At 43.6% G+C, this 26,210-nt stretch overlaps 1 protein-coding gene across 1 annotated transcript in view; it reads left to right on the forward strand.

Moving 5' to 3' along the window:
* CFAP251 (cilia and flagella associated protein 251) overlaps positions 1-26,210 on the forward strand; it is an 84,699-nt gene that overhangs the window by 8,808 nt on the left and 49,681 nt on the right. The window contains exons 4-10 of the mRNA XM_037744181.1: positions 2,706-2,846; positions 5,888-5,997; positions 13,800-13,911; positions 14,147-14,227; positions 18,972-19,049; positions 21,802-21,852; positions 25,203-25,417. Coding sequence (XP_037600109.1) covers positions 2,706-2,846; positions 5,888-5,997; positions 13,800-13,911; positions 14,147-14,227; positions 18,972-19,049; positions 21,802-21,852; positions 25,203-25,417 — 788 coding nt within the window. The remainder of the gene's footprint in view (positions 1-2,705; positions 2,847-5,887; positions 5,998-13,799; positions 13,912-14,146; positions 14,228-18,971; positions 19,050-21,801; positions 21,853-25,202; positions 25,418-26,210) is intronic.

Genomic DNA, 26,210 nt, shown 5'->3' on the forward strand with positions numbered 1-26,210 from the left:
AGAGGATGGGGAATGAAGAATGTAGGAGAGAGAAATTGGCCACATTACCTGCTATGTCTGTCTTGGGGAGAAGTAATTTAACTTTATAAGTATTGTTCAAAGATAAGAAAGGAAACTTACCAGATTTTGTTTCTATATTCCAATTTAATTCACTGATTCTTAGCAACTCATCACTTAATCATCACTTTCAGCACTCTACTGCATTTGATTACTTGGCCCTAGTGAATTTTTTTAATAGACTTTTTTTTTTTTTTTGAATAGGGTCTTGCTATATTGCCCCGGTTGGAGTGCAGCAGCAGGATCTTGGTTCACTGCAACCTCTGCCTCCTAGGCTCAGTCGATCCTCCTGCTTTAGCTTCCTGAGTACCTGGGATTACAGGTGCACACCACCATGCCTGACTAATTTTTGTATATTTTTTAGAGATGGGGTTTCACCATGTTGCCCAGGCTGGTCTTGAACTGCTGGGATCAAGCAATCCACCCACCTTGGTCTCCCAAAGTTCTGGGATTACAGACATGAGCCATTGCGCCCAGCCTAGGTTTTATTTTTGAGCAGTTTTAGGTTTATAGAAAAATTGAGCTGAATGTACACAGGGCGCCCATATATTTCTCTGCACATCCCTCCTCTCCCAGGGTTCCCTTTTATTCACATCCTGCATGAGTGTGGTCATCTGTTATCACTGATGAGCCAATACTGGTCCCTTATTATTAACCTAAGTCCATAGTGTACATTGGGGGTCACTCTGTGTCATGCTTCTTATGGACATGGACAAATGTACCCTGACATGTACCCACCATTCTAGTATCAAGCAAAGAGATTCATGCCACGAAGCTCCCTGTCCTCCACCTATCCGTCCCCCTCTTCCTCCCCTGCGCCCTGGCAACCACTGATTTTTTTTTTGAAACAGGGTCTCACTCTGTCACCAGACTGTAGTACAAAGGCAAATCTTGGCTCACTACAACCTCCACCTCCTGGGTTCAAGCAATTCTCCTGCCTCAGCCTCCCAAGTAGCTGGGATTACAGGCACATGCCACCGTGCCTGGCTAATTTTTTCTATTTTTAGTACAGACAGGGTTTCACCATGTTGGCCAGGCTGGTCTCGAACTCTTTAGCTCAGGTGATCCACCTGCCTCAGCCTCCCAAAGTGCTGGGATTACCCCGGCCCCACTGATCTTTTTATTGTCGCCATAGTTTTGCCTTTTCTAGAACGTCATAGAGTTGGAATCATGTAATATGCAGCCCTTTCAGATTGGCTTCATTCACTTAGCAACATGCATGTAAGTTTCCTCCATAGCTTTTTGTGGCTTCATAGCCCTTTTTTTTTCTTGTTGAATAATATTGCATTGTCTGGATGTGTCACAGTTGGTTTATTCTTAATTAAAAAAAAATACTTTGAACACAAAACAAGTACATAAATGAACTAGTATTGAAGTAAAATCCATAGTCAGACTTATAGTACTTATAATTTTTCATTTCATAAAATTTTAATTTTGGATTTATTCCAGGCAATACAGAATTTTTAATTCTTCTAAGAAGATTTTGTCTCCTGGGCAACAGAGCGACACTCCATCTCAAAAAAATAAATAAATAAAGAGAAAAAAGAAAAGAAAATCTTCAACAATACATACAAATAACTTCCTATTCTTCCACTCCCCAGGACCTAGACTTTGTTCAGTATCAGACACACAGAGAGCACCTAAGTCATGAAATTCCATTTATTTTCTAAAAGCATGTAGAGTAGACAAGTGACAGTGAAGTCATTGCCTAACTTTATAAGACAGGCAAATAGGCTGGGAGCCCTGTCTCACGCCTGTAATCCCAGCACTTTGGGAGGCCAAGGTGGGTAGATCACCCGAGGTTGAAAGTTCTAGATCAGTCTGGCCAACGTGGTGAAACCACATCTCTATAAAAATATAAAAATTAGCCAGGTGTGGTGGCACACACCTATTCTCCCAGCTACTCAAGAGGCTGAGGCTGGAGAATTGCTTGAACCTGAGAGGCGGAGGTTGCAGTGAGGTGAGATGGCGCTGCTACACTGCCACCTGGCAATAGAGCGAGACTCCATCTCAAAAAAAAAAAAAAAGAAAGGCAATTGATTATTCAGCCTGGGCATTTGGTCTCTATGTACTACTTATACTGGAAGGATAAAGGATGAAGAGACAAAAGTAGACCAGTAGTTGCCAAGGGCTATGAGCAGCAGTAATGGGAAGTAACTTTTTTTTTGAGATGGAGTTTCGTTCTTATTGCCCAAGCTGGAGTGCAATGGTGCGATCTTGGCTCACCACAACATTTGCCTCCCAGGTTCAAGCGATTCTCCTGCCTCAATGTCCCAAGTAGCTGTGCCACCACACCTGACTAATTTTTGTGTTTTTAGTAGAGATGGGGTTTCACCATGTTGGCCAGGTTGGTCTCGAACTCCTGACCTCAGGTGATCTGCCCACCTTGACCTCCCAGATTTGCCGAATATGGACTTTCAGATATGTGAAATTATATAATACGCAGCCTTTTGTGACTGGCTTCTTTCAGTTAGCGTCACATTTTCAAGGTTCATCCATGTTTTGGCATGATGTTGAGGACCTTCTTAAAGTGGTTGCTCTTCGCTGGACTGTTGATGTGAAATTCTTCCCCTCCAGCAAGTTCCTGGAGTCCCGGCTCTGGGCTGAACACGCTGTAATGTCTTGCTGGTTTTGCCCTTGTCTTCCAGACCTTGACCTGGTCGTTTGGATGGAACAGTTCTCTTCCTGTTTACTATGTTCGAGAGGAAAAGCAGAGAGTTCTTCTGTATGTTTGCGCTCACACTGTGATCATCTACAACGTATTCAGGAATCATCAGTACCACCTTCAGGTATGCAGGGATTTTCTTTTCTTTCTTTCTCTCTCTCTCTGTATCTTTCTCTCTCTCTTTCTTTCTTTCTCTTTTCTTTCGAGACGGAGTCTCACTCTGTCGCCCAGGCTGGAGTACAGTGGCTCGATCTCAGCTCACTGCAACCTCTGCCTCCCAGGTTCAAGTGATTCTTCTGCCTCAGCCTCTGGAGTAGCCGGAACTACAGGTGCGCGACACCACGCCTGGCTAATTATTTTTAGTAGAGATGGGATTTCACCATATTGGCCAGGCTGGTCTTGAACTCCTGATCTCGTGATCTACCTGCCTTGGCCTCCCACAGTGCTGGGATTACAGGTGTGAGCCATCGCATCCAGCCACAGGGATTTTCTTAACTGTAGGTAGGGAGTTTTCTTTAACACGTGTGTGGTATTTTGTTTTGTTTTGTGTCTCAAGGGCTGACTTCATTCTATCACTGTGGTATTTCCTCACTCTCCTTGGCGGCTAAAGCCAATCCTGTCTTTAGAAACACATTATTGTTTATTGCCTCTCTGTTTCTAATCAGAGTGAACTTACAAAACAGCAGTTGATATTAATTTTATAGTTATAAGAATTTAAAACATATGTATTTTTTACATTTCTGCAAAATGTGGACAGCTTAGATCATGTCTCCACAGATGTAACACAAAGGGCAGCTGTTCAGCAGGGATGCAGCCTCACACGCACTTAGGCATCTCTCTAGTTTTCAAAGAGCTTTCATCTTATAACCGTACCGAGAAGTGGGTGTTAATTTTACAGAAGAAGAAACTGAGGCTAAGAGTGATTTCAGTGACATGCCCAAGCCTGTACTAGTAAATGATGACTCTACATCTCCTGACTTGAAAGTGTTAAGTAGGTCAGTTGTCCTTTTACCACTCCCTCCTTTCAGCAACTTTGCTCATTTCACCCCTCTCTGAGCCTCCTCTGCTTGTCCTTCAAGCCTGCCCTCCTCACAGTACTCAGCTTCCTTCATTCCTGAAATTTGGGACCCATTTCATTTTCTTTTTTCTTTTTTTTTTTTTTGTGAGATGGAGTCCTGCCCTGTTGCCCAGGCTGAAGTGCAATGGCACAATCTCGGCTCACTGCAATCTCTGACTCCTTGGTTTAAGCAATTCTCTTGCCTCAGCCTCCCCAGTAACTAGGACTACAGGCGACCGCCATAACGTCCAGCTAATTTTTTTGTATTTTTAGTAGAGACAGAGTTTCTCCATGTTAGCCAGGCTGATCTCGAACTCTGACCTCAGGTGATCTGCCTGCCTCAGCCTCCCAAAATGCTGGGGTTACAGGCGTGAACCACCGCGCCTGGCCCTGTTTCATTTTCATCATTTACCTTTCCAAGCATCCTATTCCCTTGGTGTCTGACTTTCCACCCATTGACCTGGCAAATGGTTCCATGTCACCCTTTCAGTTGACATGTGTTGCTACAGGAGCGTCCTTAGTGATGCCTAGATTAAAATCACCACGAAGTATTTACCAAGGGCGCAGCCCATACTCAGTGTTATGCCAGGGACTCAAGACGTCTGGGTGCAACTTCAGGAATTCACTCTCTAGAAGTCCAGAAATACGCAGGCAGAAATCAGCAGGCAGCTCCCCTTGGAGCTTCATTGAATGTGTGGCAGTGAGCATAGTGGTCATGGCAGACAGAGAAGGGAGAGATTGCTGTGGGTGGGCTCGGATAGTCAGGATGAGTAGGATGCTCAGACGTGCTGGGGTGGAGGGAGGCAGGGGTCCAGCCTCCCTAGGGCCAGAGGGCTGGGAGTGGCCTTAACCATCCATTATTTGTTCCACAAATAGTTGTCATAGCCGCTGTGTTTCAGAGTATAGGTCTGTAGTAATGAACAAAATAGATGTATTCCCTACTCTCATGGAGCTTCCAGTCCAGTATGGAGAGAGACATTCAATAAGTGAACACATAAATGATTACAAATTGTAACCAGTGCTTGAAAGGAGATGTGAAAACACTCGAAGAGAAAAATGAGGGTAAGAGAAGACTTAACATTAGATTGGGTGGGCAGGGATGGAAGAGGAGCTGTTTCTGCTGAGACTTGGAGGATAAGAATGAGCCAGCTGAAGACAGTCTGGGGAAGAACATTCCAAACAGAGAGAGCAACAAGTGTTCAGGCCATGTGTGTGGGGCTGGGAAGGAAGGCTGGTGTGGCTGGTGCACAATGAGGGCGAGAGAAGAAGGAGGGAAGAGGGGCCGTTTCCCAGCAGGGGGTGCTGCCTTTTGTGTTTCCAGAAGATTCCTCTCTTGTGGGCATGAAAGGATTGTAAAAAGTTAAGAGTGTAAGCAGAGGCCAAGTATGGTGGCTCATGCCTGTAATTTCAGCCAGGGCAGAGGAGGCCGAGGTGGGTGAATTGCTTGAGTCCAGGAGTTTGAGGCCAGCCTGGGCAACATAGCAAGACCCTTGTCTCTATAAAAAATTTAAAAATTAGCTGAGGATGGTGGCATGTGCCTGTAGTCCCAGCTATTTGGGAGGCTGAGGTTGGAGGATTGCTTGAGCCCAGGAGGTCAAAGCTGCAGTAAGCCAAGATTGTGTCAGTAAACTCCAATCTGGGTGACAGAGTGAGACCCTGTCTCAAACAAAAAGAGTGGAAGTATAGAGACCAGGAGATGTGTCAGTAAAAAAAAGCGGGAACTTTTTGCCCCAGAGCTGCTCAGAGCCCTGAAGTGAGCAATGCTCTAGAGAGAAGAGGCTGGCAGCATGACTCAGAGTGGCTGGGGGCAGGTGAGGTCCCAGATATTTATTCTCCACTTGGGTTGGGAGTTGCTACATGCCTTGACCTCGAGGAGCCGCTGTTCACGTGGGGAGCTTATCTTTCAGGTGTTTGGAGGGAGAGAAAGTTTGAAAATCACCCAGTAGGAGGTGGAGAAACCCCCGGAAGGCCATTGGGAACGGAATTTCCAGCCAGATGAGCGTTGAAAGGAGCTCAGATCTGTCTGTGGGGCCCCAGTCTTCACTGATGGTGGCTGAGGCTGGGCCGCATCTTGGATATTTCAAAGCGTTTTCTCTCCATTTCCATAGGGCCACGCCAATATTATCTCCTGCATCTGCATCAGTGAAGACAGGCGGTGGATCGCCACAGCAGACAAAGGGCCAGACTGCCTGGTCATTATATGGGACACCTTCACAGGGTAGGCTTCGTGTAGTCACTTCTTTTTTCCCCTAATTTCTGTACAGTGTCTGCCATTGTGACTAAGCAAAGAATGAGTAATGCCAATGCCTAGAAATAGGATTTGTTGGTGTTCCACAGTAGACCAGCCTTATGCTGACTTGCACTAACCCAACTCACACAAGCTCAAAGCATAACCCAGATGGCAAATCTGTCATTTACAGTGAGAAACATTACTTGCACAAGGACAGATTTTCTAGTGGCTTGTCAGGCTCCCTCTTCTGGGCAACACTACCAAGTGTTCCTGTCGATCCCTGCTCCCCGTTCCATACGTTCCTTGTTGAATACGTTCGATCTGCTTGCCTACCGTGGTTTTCAGCATGGTAATGCTGGAAGGCTCCCCAAAGCTGCTGTTTCTCTGCAGTCCCTCTCTAATTCTAACAACCCACCATTGCCTCTTTCCTTTTTTTTTTTTTTTTGAGACGAAGTCTCACTCTGTCACCCAGGCTGGAGTGCAGTGGCGCAATCTCGGCTCACCGTGACCTCCACCTCCCGGGTCCAAGCGATTCTCCTGCCTCAGCCTCCCAAGTAGCTGGGACTACAGGCGCCTGCCACCACGCCCGGCTAATTTTTTGTATTTTTAGTAGAGGCGGGGCTTCCCAGTGTTATCAGGATGGTCTTGATCTCCTGACCTCGTGTTCCGCCTGCCTCAGCCTCCCAAAGTGCTGGAACTACAGGCGTGAGCCACTGCACCTGGACGCCTTTTTTCCTTTATCGTACACTCGGGGTCTCCCTCCACTGCCCACGCTGGAGTGCGGTGGCGCAATCATAGCTCACTGCAGCCAAGAACTCCCAGGATCAAGCGAGTCTCCTGCCTTGGCCTCTTGAGTAGCTGGAACCACAGGCGCATGCATCCACACCTGGCTGACTGGTTTTTTTGTAGAAGTGAGGTCTTGCTATGTTGCCTTGGCGGGTCTTGAACTCCTGGCCTCAAGAGATCCTCCCGTCTTGGCCCCTCAAAGCACTAGGATTGCAATCATGAACCACCTCACCTCACCTCTTTTTAAATAATTTATTTTATTATATTTTTGTAGAGATGGGGTCTAGTGTTGTTTCCCAGGCTGGCCTTGAACTCCTGGGCTCAAGCCATCCTCTTGCTTAGCCTCCCAAAGTGCTGGGATTACGAGTGTGAGCCACTGCACCCAGTCTCTCTCTCTCTTTTTTGATTAACAGACTTTTATTTTTAGAACAGTTTTAGATTTACAGAAGAATTGGGAAGATAGTACTCAAGATTCCCGTATACCCCACACCCAGGTTCCCACATTAGTTAATCTTACATTAGTAGGATCAATTTGCTATAATTCGTGAACCAATATTGACACATTATTATTAACAAGCATCCAGGAGACCGCATTTGATTGAGGTGTGATGTCTCCTTAGGCTCGTCTTGGCTCTGGCAGTTTCTCAGACTTTCCTTGTTTTTGATGACTTTGACAGTTTTGAGGAATACAGGTCAGGGATTTGGTAGAGTGTCCATCTATTGGACTGTGTCTGATGTTTTTCTCAAGTTAGCCTACAAGCCTTTGGACACACTCTGGTGTCTAAGAAAAGAGTTACAGTGGCCTTCTTAACCTGGGGTAATAAGGCATGCTTGCTTTGATCTAGAAACCAGGCTAGGTGGTGAGGGGAGGTGGACAACCACAGGCTCTCTGGCACTGGAGCCAGGTCCAGAAGGCCGGGGTTCTTACCCTCCTGGTATCTGCTCCTGTAACTCACTCTCCTCCTTCCCTGGGTAGAGGCAGACTGGATGGAGGGCTTCTCTGGTATCAAGGTGGTCATCCTTTATTGCCTTTCTTCCTAACTCATAAAATTCAGCTTTTCTGGTCTCTTTTCTGTTAGTGCATCAGACAAGGAATGGTGGAATTTCCATGGGCTGGAGCAGTGCTGCTCAAAGTGTGGCCTGCAGGCGGAGCTGATCAGTCAGCCGGTCCTGGGCTATGTTGAACAGAAAGTACAGAAAATGAAGAGAGGGGGCCTTTGGAACTTTTATAGCAATTTGCTCTTGCTATGATATTTTTATTTTGTAAAAGTATTTGATCTGGGCTGGGTGCAGTGGCTCCTGTGCTTTGGGAACCTCCCAGCACTTTGGGAGGCTGAGGCAGGAGGATCACTTGAGGCCAGGTGTCTGAGAGCAGCCTGGGCAACATAGTGAGATTCTGTCTCTACAAAAAGTAAAGATTTAGCCATATGTAGTGGTGTGTGCCTGTCATCCCAGCTACTTGGGAGGCTGAGGTGGGAGGATGGCTTGAGCTTAGGTGTTTGAGGCTGCAGTGAGCCATTATTGTGCTGTTGTACTCCTGCCAGGGTGACAGAGCGAAACCCCGTCTCAAGAAAAACAATATGTATTGGCCCACAATGGAATAAAAATGTCTTTCGCCACAGATAGTTTGTGTAGTGCTGGGCAAGAAGATGCCTAGGCAGTTGGGGGACACTGTGGGGCTGAGCATGCCACTTTGTGTGACAGCTGTCAAGCAGAAGGCCAGCTTATCTGTCGAGGACATTGGGATTGGGCTGAAGTTTGGACTATGGGGTTGTGGTGTGGTGTGATCGATAGGACTGCAGTAGGGTTCCGCCAAATGAAGGGAAGGAACTGTAGGGTTCAGGGCAGGCCTGGTGGGAACAGAAAGCACGAGCCTGCAGCAGGTGGGTGGGTGGGAGGAACGTGGCGATGCGTGTCCGGCCATGCTGGCCAGGTGGGAATAAGAACAGGGAATGTGGCTGGTGGTGGCTTGCCTGGGTAGGAGAATTGAAAGGGGAGAGGGGAAGGGGCCCTGGGGACTTCAGGGTGACATGAAAGAGCAGGTGGCAAGAGGAAAGCGTGAGTGTGGGCTCTGCCATCCTCCTGGGCTTCTGTGCCCGCTTGGCCATGGTCTGCTGTGTGACTTGGAGGCCCAGAGAAGAAAGTGACTTTCCCATTTGTGAAAAAATAATAATGACACCTACTGTTTTTTACTTTCCTTGGGCTACTGTAACAAATTACCTTGAATGACATGGCTTAAAATAAGAGGAATGTACTCTCTTGCAGTTCTGGAGGCCAGAAGTCTGAAACCAAGGTGTCGGCAGAGTTGGCTGCTTCTGGGGGCTGTGAGGGAGAATCTGTCCCAGGTCTCTCCCCTCACTTCTGGTGGCTACGGGTGACCCTTGGTATCCTTGGCTTGTGGACATATCCGCCCAGTCTCTGCCTCTATCTTCCCATGACATTTCCACCATGCACCCATCTGTGTCTTCTTGAGGACACTGGACATTGGATTTGGGACCCACCCTAGTCCAGTATAACCTCATCTTAACTAACTACATCCACAAAGGCCTTGTGTCCAAATAAGCTCGTATTCTGAGGTTCTGTGTGGACCCGCATTTGGAGGGACCATTACTTACCGATTAGACCCAGTGTGCAGGATGTTGTGAGGCTCGCTAGAGCACAGTACCCGGCCCATGATAGAGGATCCTCGATGGGTTTTCTTTCTTAACTCCTGGCCTAGAGGCAGAGAGCAGTCGGATTCACTGACAAGATTGTTTGGGCCTGGTTAGTTGGGTGCGTGGGTGGGGAGGGGGAAGAGTTCAAGGAGTGAGTCCAGATGCATGAGGAGGTTAGGAAGAAGTTATGTTGAATGTTCTAGAGTGGGGGACACAGGAACTGCTCTCCCACATGTGACCAGTGACCTCCAGGGGGTCACATTGCCCAACCCCGATCTTCATCTGACTTCTCTGTGGCATCTGACACTTCATTTCCTGTGGCTCCTCTGATTTCACACAAAGACCTACAATAGATGGCCTTTGTGTCTGGCATCTTTCACTTAGCCTCGTGCTTGAAGGTTCATCTGTGGTGTGGCACGTGTTGCTTCTGTGGCAGAATCACATTACATTGTATGGGTAGACCAAACAACGTATGGTCTTTCATCTGGTTTTTTGTTTTTGTTTTTTTGAGAAAAGGTCTCACTCTATTACCCAGGCTGGAGTGCGGTGGTGTGATCACGGCTCACTGCAGCCTTCACCTCTGGGGCTTAAGTGAATCCTCCCGCCTCAGCCTCCTTAGTAGGTGGGACCTACATGCCACTAAGCCTGGCTAATTTTTTTTTTTTTTTCGTAGAGACAGGGTCCTGCTATGTTGCCTGAGCTGGTCTTGAACTCCTAGGCACAAGCACAAGTGATCCTTCTGTCTTCGCGTCCCAAAGTTCTGGAATGACAAGTGTTAGCCACTGTGCCCAGCCTCATCTGTTATCGTTGTTGTTGTTGTTGTTATTATTATTATTGAGACAGAGTCTTACTCGGTTGCCCGGGTTGAAGTGCGGTGGCACAATCTCGGCTCACTGCAACTTCTACCTCTTGGGCTCAGATGATCCTCCCATCTCAGCCTCCCAAGTAGCTGAGACCACGGGTACACACTACCACATCCAGCTGATGTTTTTGTATATTTTTTTTAGAGATGGGGTTTTACCATGTTACTCAGGCTGGTCTCGAATTCCTGGGCCCAAGTGATCCACCCAACTTGACCTCCCAAAGTGCCAGGGTTACAGGCATGAGGCACCACAGCTCGCTTATCTGTTTAATTTATATAAAAAAAAATTTTTAGTACATTTTAATATAAAACTGTTAAATTTAATGAAAACCAGGCCAGGTGCAGTGGCTCATGCCTGTAATCCCAGCACTTTGGGAGGCTGAGGTTGGTGGATCACTTTAGGTCAGGAGTTCCAGCCAATGCGGTAAAACTCAGTCTCTACAAAAATACAGAAAAATTAGTCAGGTGTGGTGGCGCATGTCTGTAATCCCAGCTACTCGGGAGACTGAAACAGGAGAATTGCTTAAGCCCAGGAGGCAGAAGTTGCAGTGAGCCAAGATCATGCCATTGCACTCCAGCTTGGGTGACAGAGCGAGACTTCATCTCAAAAAAAAATTTTTTTTTAAATGAAAACCAATGCATTTTCATGGAAAGCACTGCTGGCTACCATCTCCAATCCTAGTTTTCTTTCTAGAGGTAATCAATTTGGTATATTTCCTTCTAAAACATTTGCTATTGTTTTATTTATTTATTTATTTATTTATTTATTTAATTTTTTTTTTTGAGACAGAGTTTCACTCTTGTTACCCAGGCTGGAGTGCAATGGCGCGATCTCGGCTCACCGCAACCTCCGCCTCCTGGGTTCAGGCAATTCTCCTGCCTCAGCCTCCTGAGTAGCTGGGATTACAGGCACGTGCCACCATGCCCAGCTAATTTTTTTTTGTATTTTTAGTAGAGATGGGGTTTCACCATGTTGACCAGGATGGTCTCGATCTCTTGACCTCGTGATCCACCCGCCTCGGCCTCCCAAAGTGCTGGGATTACAGGCTTGAGCCACCGCGCCCGGCCCTGCTATTGTTTTAAACACGTATATATGAATAGCTTCATGTTGTTTTTCTCCACATCGTTAGTGCGATCTTTTCCCAAACATAAATCTAATTGGGTTGCCACCCTGATTAAAACCCTTTAGAGACTGCCCGTTGTCAAATCAGCTTATGCTGCAGGGAATATGCACCCTGCATTAAGGCTGTGCAGACGCTTCCCCCAGAAAGTGAAATGCCTGCTGCCTGCACGCATAGCCATCTGCAGTTGCTACATGGTCTCAGCTGCGAGTAATGGCACATCCAACTTAACCACAGGGAAAGCTGTTATCTCATGCTGTAGGAAATCTGCAGTCAGCCGGCTGGAGGGTGGGAGTCCTTCAGGTGTGTCTTGTCTCTGAAGCCTTTGCTGACCGACACCTTCACCAGACAGAGCTGCCCCTTTATGATGTTGATCCACTGTATTTTTCTTATTTGTGAAACTGTCTCTCTATTAGACACAAAGCAAAGTGAGGGCAGTGATATTTTTTTTTTAATAAAAATTGCACAGTAAAGCATATCTGTCATTAATAATGCAAATGCTATGTTAATATGAGTTTTACGATAACCCAAGTGATTACTTTGGGACCCAGAAAAGATTATTCAGAGGCCGTTTTGGTTTTAGAATTAATATTCATTTTATTAGTCATAAATTAAAAACCGTAGTTCTTCCTCCAGTTTTTCGCTCAACTTAAAAATCTTATTCTATTTATAAATCCAGCATATTTTTGCAATCACCTTTAAGGAGGGTTTGATAATGTTTGGCCCCACTTACAAATTTTGTTATTAACTCCTTTTAAACATTTTAAACTGCATTTTGAAATTTAAGATATTCAGTTTCATTAAGTTTTTTAGCAGTCTGATTAACAAACAAATCCTTCATGGTACTTAAGTAATTACTGCAAATCTAGTAAATTAGACATAAATATGGTAAGTCTTAAGTTCTCTTAAGTGTTCTAATATTGTTTATAAACCTAATATGATTTCAATTTAAAATCACAAGTTTAAATAAACTATATATTTTAAATTAACATCACAAATGTAATCTGTTGGCAACGCTGGTATGTCAAATTCACTTAAACATTACAAATTCCTAAAAAATGAACAAATTCTCTTATCACAAATATGTTAATAATGCAGGTCTGACTGACTTTATCTTCTCTATATTCAACTCCAAGTATCTCCAGGGATAAGAAACATTTTCTCACTAAGGACTTCATTGTGTTATTTCAATATTTTGGGATTGCCTTCCCAGGTGAATTGTTGGGGCCACTTCTCAGTGGGATGAAGTTTCTCAAGTGACAGAGAACCGCAGAAGTCCTCAGCTGGGACACAGACTGGATGCCAGCCAGTTGGGATCCTGGTGTGACATACAGAGATACTGAGGCCTGTTTATCTTCACTGTGGCTAGGACTCCATAACCAAAAAAAAAAAAAAAAAAGAACCGTGCAGCCCGAGTTCCTGGTTTAAGTCTTGCTACCATCCATTTTTCATTTTAGTGGGAGTCAATGGACCTCCCCAACCCAAATATTACAACTTCCATCTTCGCTTCCACTGCTTCTGCATGCTTTGGCTCCCTTAGATACTTACATTTCATCTAAGTCTATGTATTTCAAGGCTTTGTCAGAATTATACAGCTCTAAGGTCTTGTCAATAACACAGTACGGAAGTATAAGAGCAAAAAATACCAGTTCCTCCTCACCCAAACCCCATCTCCAGAGGAACCATTGCTTACAGTTTGGACTCTATTCCTCCAGAATTTTTCTCACACACACACACACACACACACACACCCCCACACCCACACGCATGCACACACACACACACAATCAATTAGGATGATGCTATTGTTTTGCAATTTGCTTTTTTCACAAATTTGAGTCATTTTCCCGATGTACCTCATTCTTTCTGAAGGCAGCAGAATTTTTATTTTTATTTCATTTATTTATTTATTTATTTATTTAGAGATGGAGTTTTGCTCTTATTGTCCAGGCTAGAGTGCAACAGCGCAATCTTGGCTCACTGCAACCTCTGCCTCTCAGGTTCAAGTGATATTCCTACCTCAGCTTCCCAAGTAGCTGGGATTACAGGTGCCTGCCACCACACCCAGCTAATTTTTTGTATTTTCAGTAGAGACGGGATTTCACCATGTTGGCCAGGCTGGTCTCGAACTCCTGACCTTAGATGATCCATCTGCCTTGGCCTCCCAAAGTGCTGTGATTACAGGCATGAGCCACCACTCCTGGCTGATTCATTCCCTTTTATGGCTCAAAAATATTCCGCTATATGGATAGACCACATTTTGTGATGTTTTGGGGAGGTTTGAGCTGAGCTCAGACCTGCCCTGGGCCTCTCTGGGAAGCCAGGGAGACCTCAGCAGGTGTTGTCCCTCCCCGTCCTGTTTTGCAGTATTCCTGTGCACACGATATTTGACAGCTGCCCCGAAGGGAATGGTATCAGGGCAATGGCCATGGCCCACGATGCCAAGTATCTGGCAACCATCTCAGATGCTGAAGTCCAGGTAAAGGCCCTTTGGATCAGCCTCAGCGAGCTGGCCGATCTGTCCAGCATGTCCACGTGGGCATCTCTGTTCAGGCTGTGTGATGTTTGTGACACTCTCAAAAGACCAGACTCCACAGCACAGAGTCCGGGCCTCTGTCCTTAGTTACTTGAAGTTTCGGGGTCACAAAAGGTGTAGGTTACTTCAGCAGACTTCACAGACCTTCTCATGCCCGTCTCTCTGCTGTCCCCTTCAGAAGGTGTGCATCTGGAAGTGGACTTTGGCAGTGGAAACACCAGCATGTACTCTTGAACTCCCCAAAGAGTACGGTTTTCAGGTGAGTTCAATTTGAGCCTGTAAAGATCAACCTAAAGTTACATTGGTGCCAGCCCAGGCTGGGTGCGAAGGCTCACACCTGTAATTCCAGAACTTTGGGAGGCTATACTGGGTGGATCACTTGAGGTTGGGAGTTTGAGGCCAAACATACATAATCCTGATTTCCTGGGTCACTGCTCTCTGCCGTTGTGACTTGTCTCATTCATTCTTGCATGCTTCATCTGTCATACATTTATCGAGTGCCTGTTCTGTGCCAGGCACTGTGATAAGTACATACCTGGCTTGCAGGAGCAAACCAAAATAGAGGGTTTGAGTGACTAGACTCAGCCAGGCACATGTGGTTACGCAGCCTTACGTCCATCTTCTTTCCTTTCCCCGAAACATTTCTCTTGCCCCTGAAAAAATTTTCTTACTCCTTAAAGTTGTGCCAACACAGTAGCCACCAACCATATATGGCTATTTAGGACAGGTTTCTTTATTGCTGCAAAAAAACGCCTTTGGGGTTTTGATAGAGATTACATTGAATCTTAGATCACTTGGGGTGGTATCATCATCTTCACAAAATTGTCTTCCAATCCATGAGCATGGGATGCCTTGCCATTTATTTATATCTTCTTTAATTTCTTTCAGGAACGTTTTGTGATTTCCAGAGTTCATGTCTTCACCTCCTTGGTTAAATTTACTCCTAAGGATTTTTTGGTTTTTAATGCTATTATAAACGGATTTGTTTTCTTAATTTCCTTTTTAGATTGTTCACTGCTAATGTATAAAAAGGCAGCTGATTTTTGTGTGTTGATTTTGTACCTTGCAACCTTGCTGAGTACACATGGTGACCTAAATTTAAAATGATTAAAATGGAAAAAAAAATTGTTTTTTTGAGAGACAGGGTCTCACTGTTTTCCAGGCTAGAGTGCAGTGTCACAATCTCAGCTCACTGCAGCCTCTGCCTCCTGAGCTCAAGCAATCCTCCCACCTCAGCCTCCTGAGTAGCTGGGACTACAGGTGCACACTATCATGCCCAGTTAATTTTTAAATTTTTTACAGAGACCAGGTTTTTCCATGTTGGCCAAGCTGGTCTCCAGCTCCTAGGCTCAAGCCGTCTACCTGCCTCAGCCTCCCAAAATGTTGGGATTATAGGCATGAGCCACCACACCCAACCCTCTTCTTCTTCTTGCTCTGCCTTCTTCTTGGGTATTGGCATCTATTTCCAAGGCTGTTTACTTCCAAGAGGTATCCTGAAATCTTCCCTCTCCTCTCCACCTCTGTTGCCATGATCCTAGTCCAGGCCACAGTCACCCTTGCCTGCACCACCTGGCCAGCTGGTCTCTCTGCTTTCATTCTCACCTCACTCTCTAACAATCTTCTCGCAGCAGCCAAGAGTGTTATTTTTAAATAATTAAAATATTATATCACTCCCATACTTAGAATCCTTCAATAACTTCTCATTGTCCTCCGAATAAAATTAAAATTCCATAACATGGCCTCCAAGGTGTGATCTGATTCCTCCATCCACCTCCCAACACATACCATCCTGATTATTATTTATTAGTTTGCATTTTCTAGAATTTGCTAGGTAATAAATGGACTCCATTTGCAGAGAGCTTTGGTTTTTTTCACTCAGTTTTGTTGTTGCATGTGTCAGTAGTGTATTCCTTTTTATTGTTGAATAGTACTGCATTGAATAGGTACATCATAGTTTGTTTATGAATTCACTGTCAATGGATGTTGGGTTGTTTCCTGGTTGTGGCTTAAAAATAAAGCTGCTGTGAATGTTCATGGACAAGTGTTTATTTTTGAAGAATATTTTCCTTTGGTATAGAATTCTAGAGTGGTAGTATTTTAGTACTTCATATCTTCAAGGATTTGATTCTGTTGTCTTCTAATTTCTACCATTTATGTTGAAAAGTCAGCTGTCGCCAGGTGTGGTGGCTCACGCCCGTAATCCCAGCACTTTGGGAGGCCAAGGTGGGTGGATCACTTGAGGTCAGGAGTTCGAGACCAGCCTGGCCAACATGGTGAAAAACCATCTCTACTAAAGATAAAAAAATTAGCCGGGTGTGGTGGCACACACTTGTAATCCCAGCTACTCGGGAGGCTAAGGCAGGAGAATCGCTTGAACCCGGGAGGTGGAGGTTGCAATGAGCTGAGATCACACCATTGCACTCCAGCCTGGGCGACAGGGTGAAACTCCCTTTAAAAAAAAAAAAAAAGAAAAGTCAGTTGTCAATCCCTATTTTGAATGTTGTGTATCTCTCTCCTTGGCCCCCAGCAGCTTTTACAGCGTTTTCCTTGGTTTTCAGCAGGGATTTTTATTTATTTTTGTGAGACAGGGCCTCACTCTATCACCTAGGCTGAAGTGCAGCGGCACAGTCACAGCTCATTGCAGCCTCGACCTCTTAGGCTCAAGTGATTCTCCTACCTCAGCTTCCCAGATAGCACCACCACACCAGGCGCTTTTTTTTTTTTTGTAGAGATCGGGTCTTGCTATGTTGCCCAGGCTGGTCTCAAACTCCTGGGCTCAAGTGACCTTCCTACCTCAGTCTCCGAAGGTGCTGGGATTATAGGCATGAGCCACTGCTGCACCAGCCTCAGCAGTTTTTCAATGATGTGTCTGTGTGTATATGAGTATGTTGTTAATTTTTAAAAAGCGTATCCTTTAGGATTTCTTGAACCTGGGATGTTATATCTCTTCTCAGTTTTGGAAAATTCTCAGTCATTATCTCTTTACACATTTCTTCTGCCACATTTTCTTTGTTCTCCTTCTGGGGCTCCAATTACACATAAGTTAGACCTTTTTGGTCTTGTCCCACTGGTCTTTTCTTTCCTGTATTTTCTATGCTTTCATCTGTTTCTGCTTCAGTCTGGAAGCAGAAACTATATTATTTGTCTACTGTAATATGTCTTCCTTTCCTACTGACTAGTTCTAAATTTTTAGAACTGGTTGTGTCTAAATTTTTGTTAAACTGTCTATTGAGTTGAAAATTTTTAGAACTGGCTGTGTCTAAATTTTTGTTAAACTGTTGAGCATTTTAAATCATTTTTTCAGGTCTAGAGTCCCCATTTGATTCCTTTTTTAAGTAGAGTTATCTGCTGTGAGTCTCTGTCTTGTCCTCTACTTTCCTGCATGTTCATCTAGTGATTGTATGTCTGTGTCTAATAACCCAAATACTTGGATTTCCTGCGGGCTTCTTTCTACCAATTGCTTTTTCCCCTTGGTTTTCGGTCATTTGGATGTGTCTTTATTTTTTTTGAGAGGAGGTTTCGCTCTGTTGCCCTGGCTGGTCTTGAACTTCTGGCCTCAAGTGATCTTCCTGCCCCAGCTTTGCAAAGTGCTGGGATTCCAGGCGTGCACCGCAGCACCTGGCCTGGATGAATCTCTTTAATATGCCTGGCTGTTTTTTACTAAATGCCTGATGTTGTGTTTTTTAAAGTGTAGAAATAAATTTGAGGCTCGAGATGACTTCCTCCAAAGAAGACTTACTTGTGCTTCTTAAAGGCACCTGGCAGAGTGGTCAGCTTAATCTAATCAGAGGTGGTTTGAGGCTGGTTTTCAGGCTTCCTGAAGTCTGCCTCATGCACTTGCTTTTGCCAGTTCCTTGCCCTACCCAGGCTTTTGTGCTGTTCTGGTATTAATTCTCAAACACTGGCATTGGTAGTTTACACTCCTGTGGTATGTAACATTCATAAAATGTTTGGAAAATGATAGGTAAGGAATAGGTGTGGAGACGGGGTGGAAATGGCAGAAATGGAACTTCAAAAGCTTTTCTCCAGCTGGTCCCTCAATGCTGCCCCCGGTAGCCTTTCACTGCAGACTGTAGCCACCCACCTCCCTTGCACATTTCAAACACATGCCCCATGGCTCCCCAGGAAGAGCTTGCTTTGTTGTTCTTGCTATGATTGTCTGGTTTCTGTATTTAAAGTTTCCCTCACGTCCATAGTTTCTGAAGGGTTGCGTTTTGGGAAGGGAGCCAGCAGCTCATGCTATTCACCATCTTGGCAGGAATTAGAATCCCCTTTCAATATCTTGCGTTCATTCCAAGATATCGTGTGGCCCTGTCAAGTTTAGAAATGTATATGCAGCACTGTTTATCTAAAAGGACACAGAATAAAGGTTATTGGTAAATATGGGTTTACTTTTGCTTGTTCCAGTTTATTTTATTGTTATCTTATTTTAAATTGACCGCTGTCAGAAAAGCTTGTTACATCCAGGTGCAGTGGCCCACAGCTGTAATACCAGCACTATGGGAAGCCGAGGCAGGTGGATTGGTTGAGGTCGGGTTCGAGACCAGCCTGGCCAACATGATGAAACCCTGTCTCTACAAAAAATACAAAAATTAGCCAGGCGTGGCGGCACACGCTTGTAGTCCCAGCTACTAAGGAGGCTGAGGCAAGAGAATTGCTTGAACCCAAAAGGCAGGGGCTGCAGTGAGCTGAGATTGTACCACTGCACTCCAGCCTGGGTGACAGAGCGAGACTCTGTCTTAAAAAAAAAAAAAAGGAAATAAAAGCTTGTTCCAATTTATAGATGATGAATTGTAATAGATAAGACTGGAAAAGAAACACATTTGACACTATTTATTTTAATCACCAGTATTTAAATGCTATTCCTATTTTTTATCAAATGCCGTATCTTTCGTTTTATATTCCTACTCATTTGTTTTAATTAAAATTATTTAATTTTAATATTCAGCTTAATCAGAAACAGAAAATTTATCATTAATATATTTCCATATTTTATATTTCAGAACTACCTCACTTTTAACCCAACAAACAATAAAGAATTGGTGAGCAATAGTAAAACACAGGCAATATATTATGCATGGGTAAGTAGAAATATTTTGATTTGTTTTAAATGTGGGTACAAGTATGTATTCATTCTTCAAGTACAAATGTTTCAGTAATGTAACAAGATAGTATCTCTACTTAGGAAGCAATGAATATATATTAAAATGTTTTTATTTAATTATAGTATTTATTTAATCCCATTGGAAATTAGCATATTAAATCAGAAGCAAATAATTTAATTTTATTTATTTCATTTTATTAAAGAAATTAGGCAAATGTTTATTTGAATTTATTTAACAAGACTGAAATACAAGTTTTGTGGTTTTTTTGGAAACGAGGTCTTGCTGTGTTACCCAGGCTGGTCTTGAATTCCTGGGCTCAAGTGATCCTCCCACTTCATCCTCGTAAGTAGCTGGGATTACAGGGGTGAGCTGCCACACCTGGCTCTAAAATATAGGTGGTTTTTTTTTTTGAAACCTAGGACTTTATTCCTTTTAGAAAGGTATTAGCAAACAGATTAATGATATGTATATTGACACGGGGCAAAATCATGAGAATAAAAAACATTGAGGCTGGGCACAATGGCTCATGACTATAATCCCAGCACCATGGGAGACCAAGGCAAGAGGATCACTTGAGGCCAGGAGTTCAAGACTAGCCTTCACAATATAATAAGACCTCATTAAAAAAAAAAAAAAATATATATATATATATAAAATAAGACCTCATCTCTACAAAAAGAAAAAAATTAACAGGGCATGGTGATGCATGCCTGTAGTCCCGGCTCCTCAGGGGGCTGAGGCTGGAGGACTCCTTGAGCCCAGGAGTTTGAGGCTGCAGAGAGCTGTGATGGTGCCACTGCACCCCAGCCTGGGCAACAGAGTGAGACTCTGTCTCAACAAAACAAAACACAAGAAAACAAAGAACATTCCAAGTTAAACATGGAATTGCTATGTGACTCAGCAATTCCAGGGTAAGATGTGAAAGAATTGAAAAGAAGCATTCAAACAAATACTTCTACACAAATGTTCACAGCAGCAGCAGCACTATTTGTAATAACGAAAAGGTAGAAACAAACCAAATGTTCATCATCTGATGATTATGTAAACAAAATGTGGTCTATTCATACAATGGAATGTTATTGTTTGAAGTACTGATACATGCTGTGACATGGACTAGCCTTGAAACCATGATGCTCAATGAAAGATGCCAGACATGAAAGTCACATGTTGTATGATGCCATTCCTATGGAATGTCCAGCATAGGCAAGTCCACAGATACAGAGTAAACTGGTGGTTTTCAAGGCCTGGGGAGAGACAGAGTGGCTGCTTAATGGGTATGAGATTTCCTTTTGGGATTATAAAAATATCTTGGATCGGCCGGGTACAGTGGCTCACGCCTGTAATCCCAGCACTTTGGGAGGCTGAGGTGGGTGGATCACAAGGTCAAGAGATCGAGACCATCCTGGCCAACATGGTAAAACCCTGTCACTACTAAAAATACAAAAATTAGCTGGGTGTGGTGGTGTGCGCCTGTAGTCCCAGCTACTTGGTAGGCTGAGGCAGGAGAATTGCTTGAACCTGAGAGGCGGAAGTTGCAGTGACATGAGATCATGCTATTGCACTCTGGCCAGGCAACAGAGTGAAACTCTATCTTAAAAAAAAAAAAAGAAAGAAAATGTCTTGGATCTAGAAGGTTACTCAGCATTGTGAATGTATGAAACACCACTGAATTGTACACTTTAACATGGTTATGATTAATTTTATGTTAAGTGAATTTTACCTAAATAAAAAATTGTAAAGCAAAACTAAAACACATTGAATCACTGATTGTCGGTGATAGTTATTATTTAAGATATTTATTATAGCTTTATTTTATTTTATTTTTGAGATGGAGTCTCACTCTGTCACCCAAGCTGCAGTGCAGTGGTATGATCTCAGCTCACTGCAACCTCCACCTCCATGGTTCAAACAATTCTCCTGCCTCAGCCTCCCGAGTAGCTGGGATTACAGGCGCCTGCCATCACGCCTGGCTAATTTTTGTATTTTTAGTAGAGATGAGGTTTCTCCATGTTGGCCACGCTGGTCTCAAACTCCTGACCTCAAGTGATCTACCTGCCTTGCCCTCCCAAAGTGCAAGTGGTATTACAGGTGTGAGCCAACACACCTGGCCAATTGTGACTTTACATGGTACTTAATGCAAATTCGAATTCTGTGTCTTTAAAACTTTAACAAATACCTTAAGGCCAGGCGTGGTGGCTCCTGCATGTAATCCCAACCGTTTGGGAGGCCAAGGGGGATGAATCACCTGAGATCAGGAGTTCAAGACCAGCCTGGCCAACATGAAAAAAAACCCCATCTCTACTGAAAAAAAAAAAAAAAAAATTAGCCAGGTATGGTGGTGTATGCCTATAATCCTAGCTACTTAGGAGGCTGCCTCAGGAGAATCACTTGAACCTGGGAGGCAGAGGTTGCAGTGAGCTGAGATCACACCACTGCACTCTAGGCTGGGTGATAGATATGTTTCTGTTTAAAGACACCTTGTTTAATATATAACTCCATCTAAAAAAAAGTAATAATCATTTGTGGCATTTGTTATACTTTTTATATGTTTGCTTTTCTTTCAGAATGTTTTTAGATATTTTCCAAGGCAGCAAGTTCTCTTACCCATAGAAATTGCAAATTTCTGACCTTGTTGAGGTGTATTTGTTTTGTTTTTATTATTAATATAGTTATTTCTTTGGAAACTGGTCTTTTTGACTAGTGATTTTTTTTTTTTTTGTCTTATCAGTATGAAGAGAGAGACACACTGGCTCACAGTGCCCCACTTTTAACAGAAAAAGTAAGTATGCCTATTGGATTTTCATCCATCAGATTTTGTGGAGCATAAATGTTTATGTGTGAGCTTAGCTGCTTTGGGCTATTCTTTGTACATCTTGATATTAAGCTATTGGGAAATAATTTGAAAATTTTTACTTACGTCTTGTATTCATGTTGAATTGTCAGCTGAAAATGATGGAAGTATTGTTAAAAATAAAATGTTATAGGCCGGGTACGGTGGCTCACACCTGTAATCCCAGCACTTTGGGAGGCCGAGGCGGGTGGATCACGAGGTCAAGAGATCGAGACCATCCTGGTCAACATGGTGAAACCCCGTCTCTACTAAAAAATACAAAAATTCAGCTGGGCATGGTGGCACGTGCCTGTAATCCCAGCTACTCAGGAGGCTGAGGCAGGAGAATTGCCTGAACCCAGGAGGCAGAGGTTGCGGTGAGCCGAGATCGGGCCATTGCACTCCAGCCTGGGTAACAAGAGTGAAACTCCGTCTCAAAAAAAATAAAATAAATAAATAAATAAATAAAAATAAAATGTTATAAAAAGAGTTACTGCCATGAGAAAATATAAAAAAGTGATGGCTTTTATAATGTATTTGTGCATATCGACAAAGAATGAAAGTTGTTGGGGTGCAGTGGCTCTCACCTGTAATCCCAGCACTTTGGGAGACTGAGGTGGGAGGACCACTGAAACTCAGGGGTTTGAGACCAGCCTGGGCAACACAGGCTAGACTTCGTTTCTACTATTTAAAAAAAAAAAAAAAGAATTGCCAGGCAAGATGACTTGAGGCTGTAGTCTCAGCAACTTGGGAGTTTGAGATGGGAGGATCACTTGAGCCCACATGGTCAAGGCTGCAGTGAGCTATGTTCATGCCACTGCATTCCAGCCCAGGCAACAGAGCAGGGGGAATAAAAAGAATGAAACAGTATAAGTAGAGGGGTTGAACGTGAGTGGAACCCTTATAAAGCTGCTCAGTTTCAGGATAATAAATGACATTAAGTATTTAGATGTTTAAGAGCCAGTAGAAAGGAGGTGAAGCAGATGCTGAGGAAACATTTCATCTTGCCTGCTTTCTGCAAGCCCTGTGTCTGAGGTGAAACTTGAGGTGTCTCATGTAGCACTTGCTGCATTTACTACCCATGTAACCCGCGCTCAGTGAGCACCTGATGATGAGTTTTCTGTATAGTTGCTTCTCTCTCGATATGACTTGTAGAGATTTCTTTTCTTTTTTTTTTTTTTTTTTAAAAGGTGGAGTTTCACCATGTTGGTCAGGCTGCTCTTGAACTCCTGACCTCAGGTGATCCACCCGCCTTGGCCTCCAAAATGCTTGGATTACATGTGCCACCACGCCCAGCAGGCCAGAAGACACGAACAAAAAATAAAAAGTTGAGATGGATGGGCACAAGGAGATGATTCAGTCTGCAAACTTGTTTTTCATAAATGAAAGTACTAAAAAATACAGTCAACTCTCATTATTGTTGGTAGTTATGTTCTATAAAGTCTCTGCAAACACCGAATTAGCAGATACTGATCTATTGCTCCTAAGGGAAATATAGGAGTAAGTTTCTATGAGCCTCTGGTCACATTTTCACCAACTGATCAATACATAACCTTGTTTGATGTGTATTTCTGTTGAAAGACACGACTTTATTTAATATATAACATTGATTCATTAACGTTGTGCTCATGGCCAACAGCGCTGTAACTCGTGACTTGAACAAAACTCATCCAACCCACATACTTTCTCCATAAGGCACATCACAGCATTCTTTTGCTTAGGAACACTAGACAGCACTTCAGCACTATGTTTGGAGGTCAATTTAAATACCGAAATCACCAAGAAAAAGCACCCCAAAATGCAAACAACATGTCATTAAATAGACATGAAAGGGATACTTGTGGCCGGGCGCAGTGATTTATGCCTGTAATCCCAGCATTTTGGGAGGCCGAGGACGGCGGATCACCTGTCAGGAGTTCGAGACCAGCCTGGTCAACATGGTGAAACCCCGTCTCTACTAAAAATACAAAACTTAGCTGGGCATGATGGCAGATGCCTATAGCCCCAGCTACTCAGGAGGCTGAGGCACAAGAATCACTTGAACACAGAAGGTGGAGGTTGCAGTGAGCTGAGATCCCACCAGTGGACTCCAGCCTGGATGAAAGAGTAAGACTGTCTTAACAAAAAAAAAAAAAAAAAGAAAAGGACACTTGTTTATAGTCAGAGCTGAGACAAGAAGGCAGAGCATTGCCCTGTTTGACCTCAACTGGAAATGTGCATGTTGGGTGAGTAAAATTATTTGTCACACTGCACATGCACTTCTGTAGATGACCAAGAGAGAGCTGCAAATATTGATTTTGGGATTACAAATCAATTCTTACAAGTAGGCAAATTCACAAATACAGAATCTACAAATCACGAGCCATTTGAAATGATAAAAATGCATTGTGTTGAAACAGTGCTGCTCTTAGAAAGAACTTGGTGCTCTTGATTGACTAATTATTATTTTACTATTCTTCTATGTTCAAGTCAGAAGAGGCAAACCTTAGGATCTTCTCTGTGCTATTAGAGAATGGGGCAGCATAAGGAATAGGGTGTTTCTGTGTATAGTGCTTAAATATCTTTTACTGATGGGAAAATACCTTATGATCAAGGGAGACTGGGAGAATTATTTTATGCTATTTTATAACCAGAGCATGCTTTGGCTCACAACAGGCATCAGTTTCTTTACCAGTCTCTGAAACCTCCATAAGAGAAATTTAACAGGTATAAACTGTGATTAACCACACCCTCATTCACTTTAAATAAACAGTGTAATTGAGGCCGGGCGCGGTGGCTCAAGCCTGTAATCCCAGCACTTTGGGAGGCCGAGGCGGGTGGATCACGAGGTCAAGAGATCGAGACCATCCTGGTCAACAAGGTGAAACCCCGTCTCTACTAAAAATACGAAAAATTAGCTGGGCATGGTGGTGCGTGCCTGTAATCCCAGCGACTCAGGAGGCTGGGGCAGGAGAATTGCCTGAACCCGGGAGGCGGAGGTTGCGGTAAGCCGAGATCGCGCCATTGCACTCCAGCCTGGGTAACAAGAGCGAAACTCCGTCTCAAAAAAAAAAAAACAAAAAAAAACCAGTGTAATTGAATAGAGTACATAACCCTTCACTTGCTCTTAGCAGAGCTTCAGAGGTTCATAAATGCCTGGACCATGGCAATCTGTGGGAAAGGGTTTTTAGTGATTGTTTTCTTTTTTTCTCTCTTTTTCTCACTATATTTCAGCATAACATTATAAAATATCGTGTTGATAAATCCTTTGTTTTATATTTATTACCAACAGTAACTATAACCTTTCTTTTGAAACATAGACTTTCAACAAGCTTGTGGGAAAGTTTAGCCAGTCCATCTTCCACTTGAATTTAACACAAATACTGTCAGCCACGATGGAAGGGAAGCTGGTTGTCTGGGATATACACCGCCCACCGTCATCTGCCTCCACCTTTTTGGGCTTTCCCTATATCAAGCCTTGTAAATTGGTTCATTTGCAGAAAGAGAGTATCACTGTGCTTACTACAATTGATAGGTAATTTTATTAAAAGGTAGCTATGAATGGTTATAAAAATATTTTAAAATTGTTTTGGGAGGTTGGGCATAGTGGCTTATACCTCTAATTTCAGTTCCTTGGGAGGCTGAGGTGGGAGGATCACATGAGTCCAGAATTTCGAGACCAGCCTCGGCAACATAGTGAGACTCCCCATCTCTACCAAAAAACAAGAGAGAGATGGGAGGGTGGCTTGAGCCCAGGAGTTTGAGGCTGCGATGAGCTATGATTGCCACTGCACTCTAGATGGGGTGTCAGAGTGAGACCCTCCTGTCTTAAAAAAACAAAAACAAAAAAAAACTCTTTTGGATGTATATACATATTTTGTATATGCATAGAGTATTCTGGGGATAGTCATAATGAACTGGGAACATTGGTTGCCTCTGAGGATAAGAACTGAGAACTAAGATCAGGAATGGGGGTGGATTTACTTCTTTTTATAGTTCCATTTATACTAATTGGATTTTTAAAAAAATCATGAGCATGCATTATGTTAAAAAAAATCCCTTTGTGTTGGTGAAACAAAAAGGAACTAGATTTTTTTTCTTCTGTGCTAATTGGATGGATTTTGCACCCAACATTTTACATGCGTTAAATTTAAGAAAATAAAATAATTTGAATAGCTATATTGTATTGTCTGATTACAAAGTAACATATACAGCAGAGAGTGGTGACTCGTGTCTGTAATCCCAGCACTTTGCGAGGCTGAGGCAGGTGGGTCACGAGGTCAAGAGATCAAGACCGTCTTGGCCAACATGGTGAAACCCTGTCTCTA

Source organism: Cebus imitator, unplaced genomic scaffold (assembly GCF_001604975.1).
Source record: "Cebus imitator isolate Cc_AM_T3 unplaced genomic scaffold, Cebus_imitator-1.0 Scaffold169, whole genome shotgun sequence".
NCBI classification, from domain to species: domain Eukaryota; kingdom Metazoa; phylum Chordata; class Mammalia; order Primates; family Cebidae; genus Cebus; species Cebus imitator.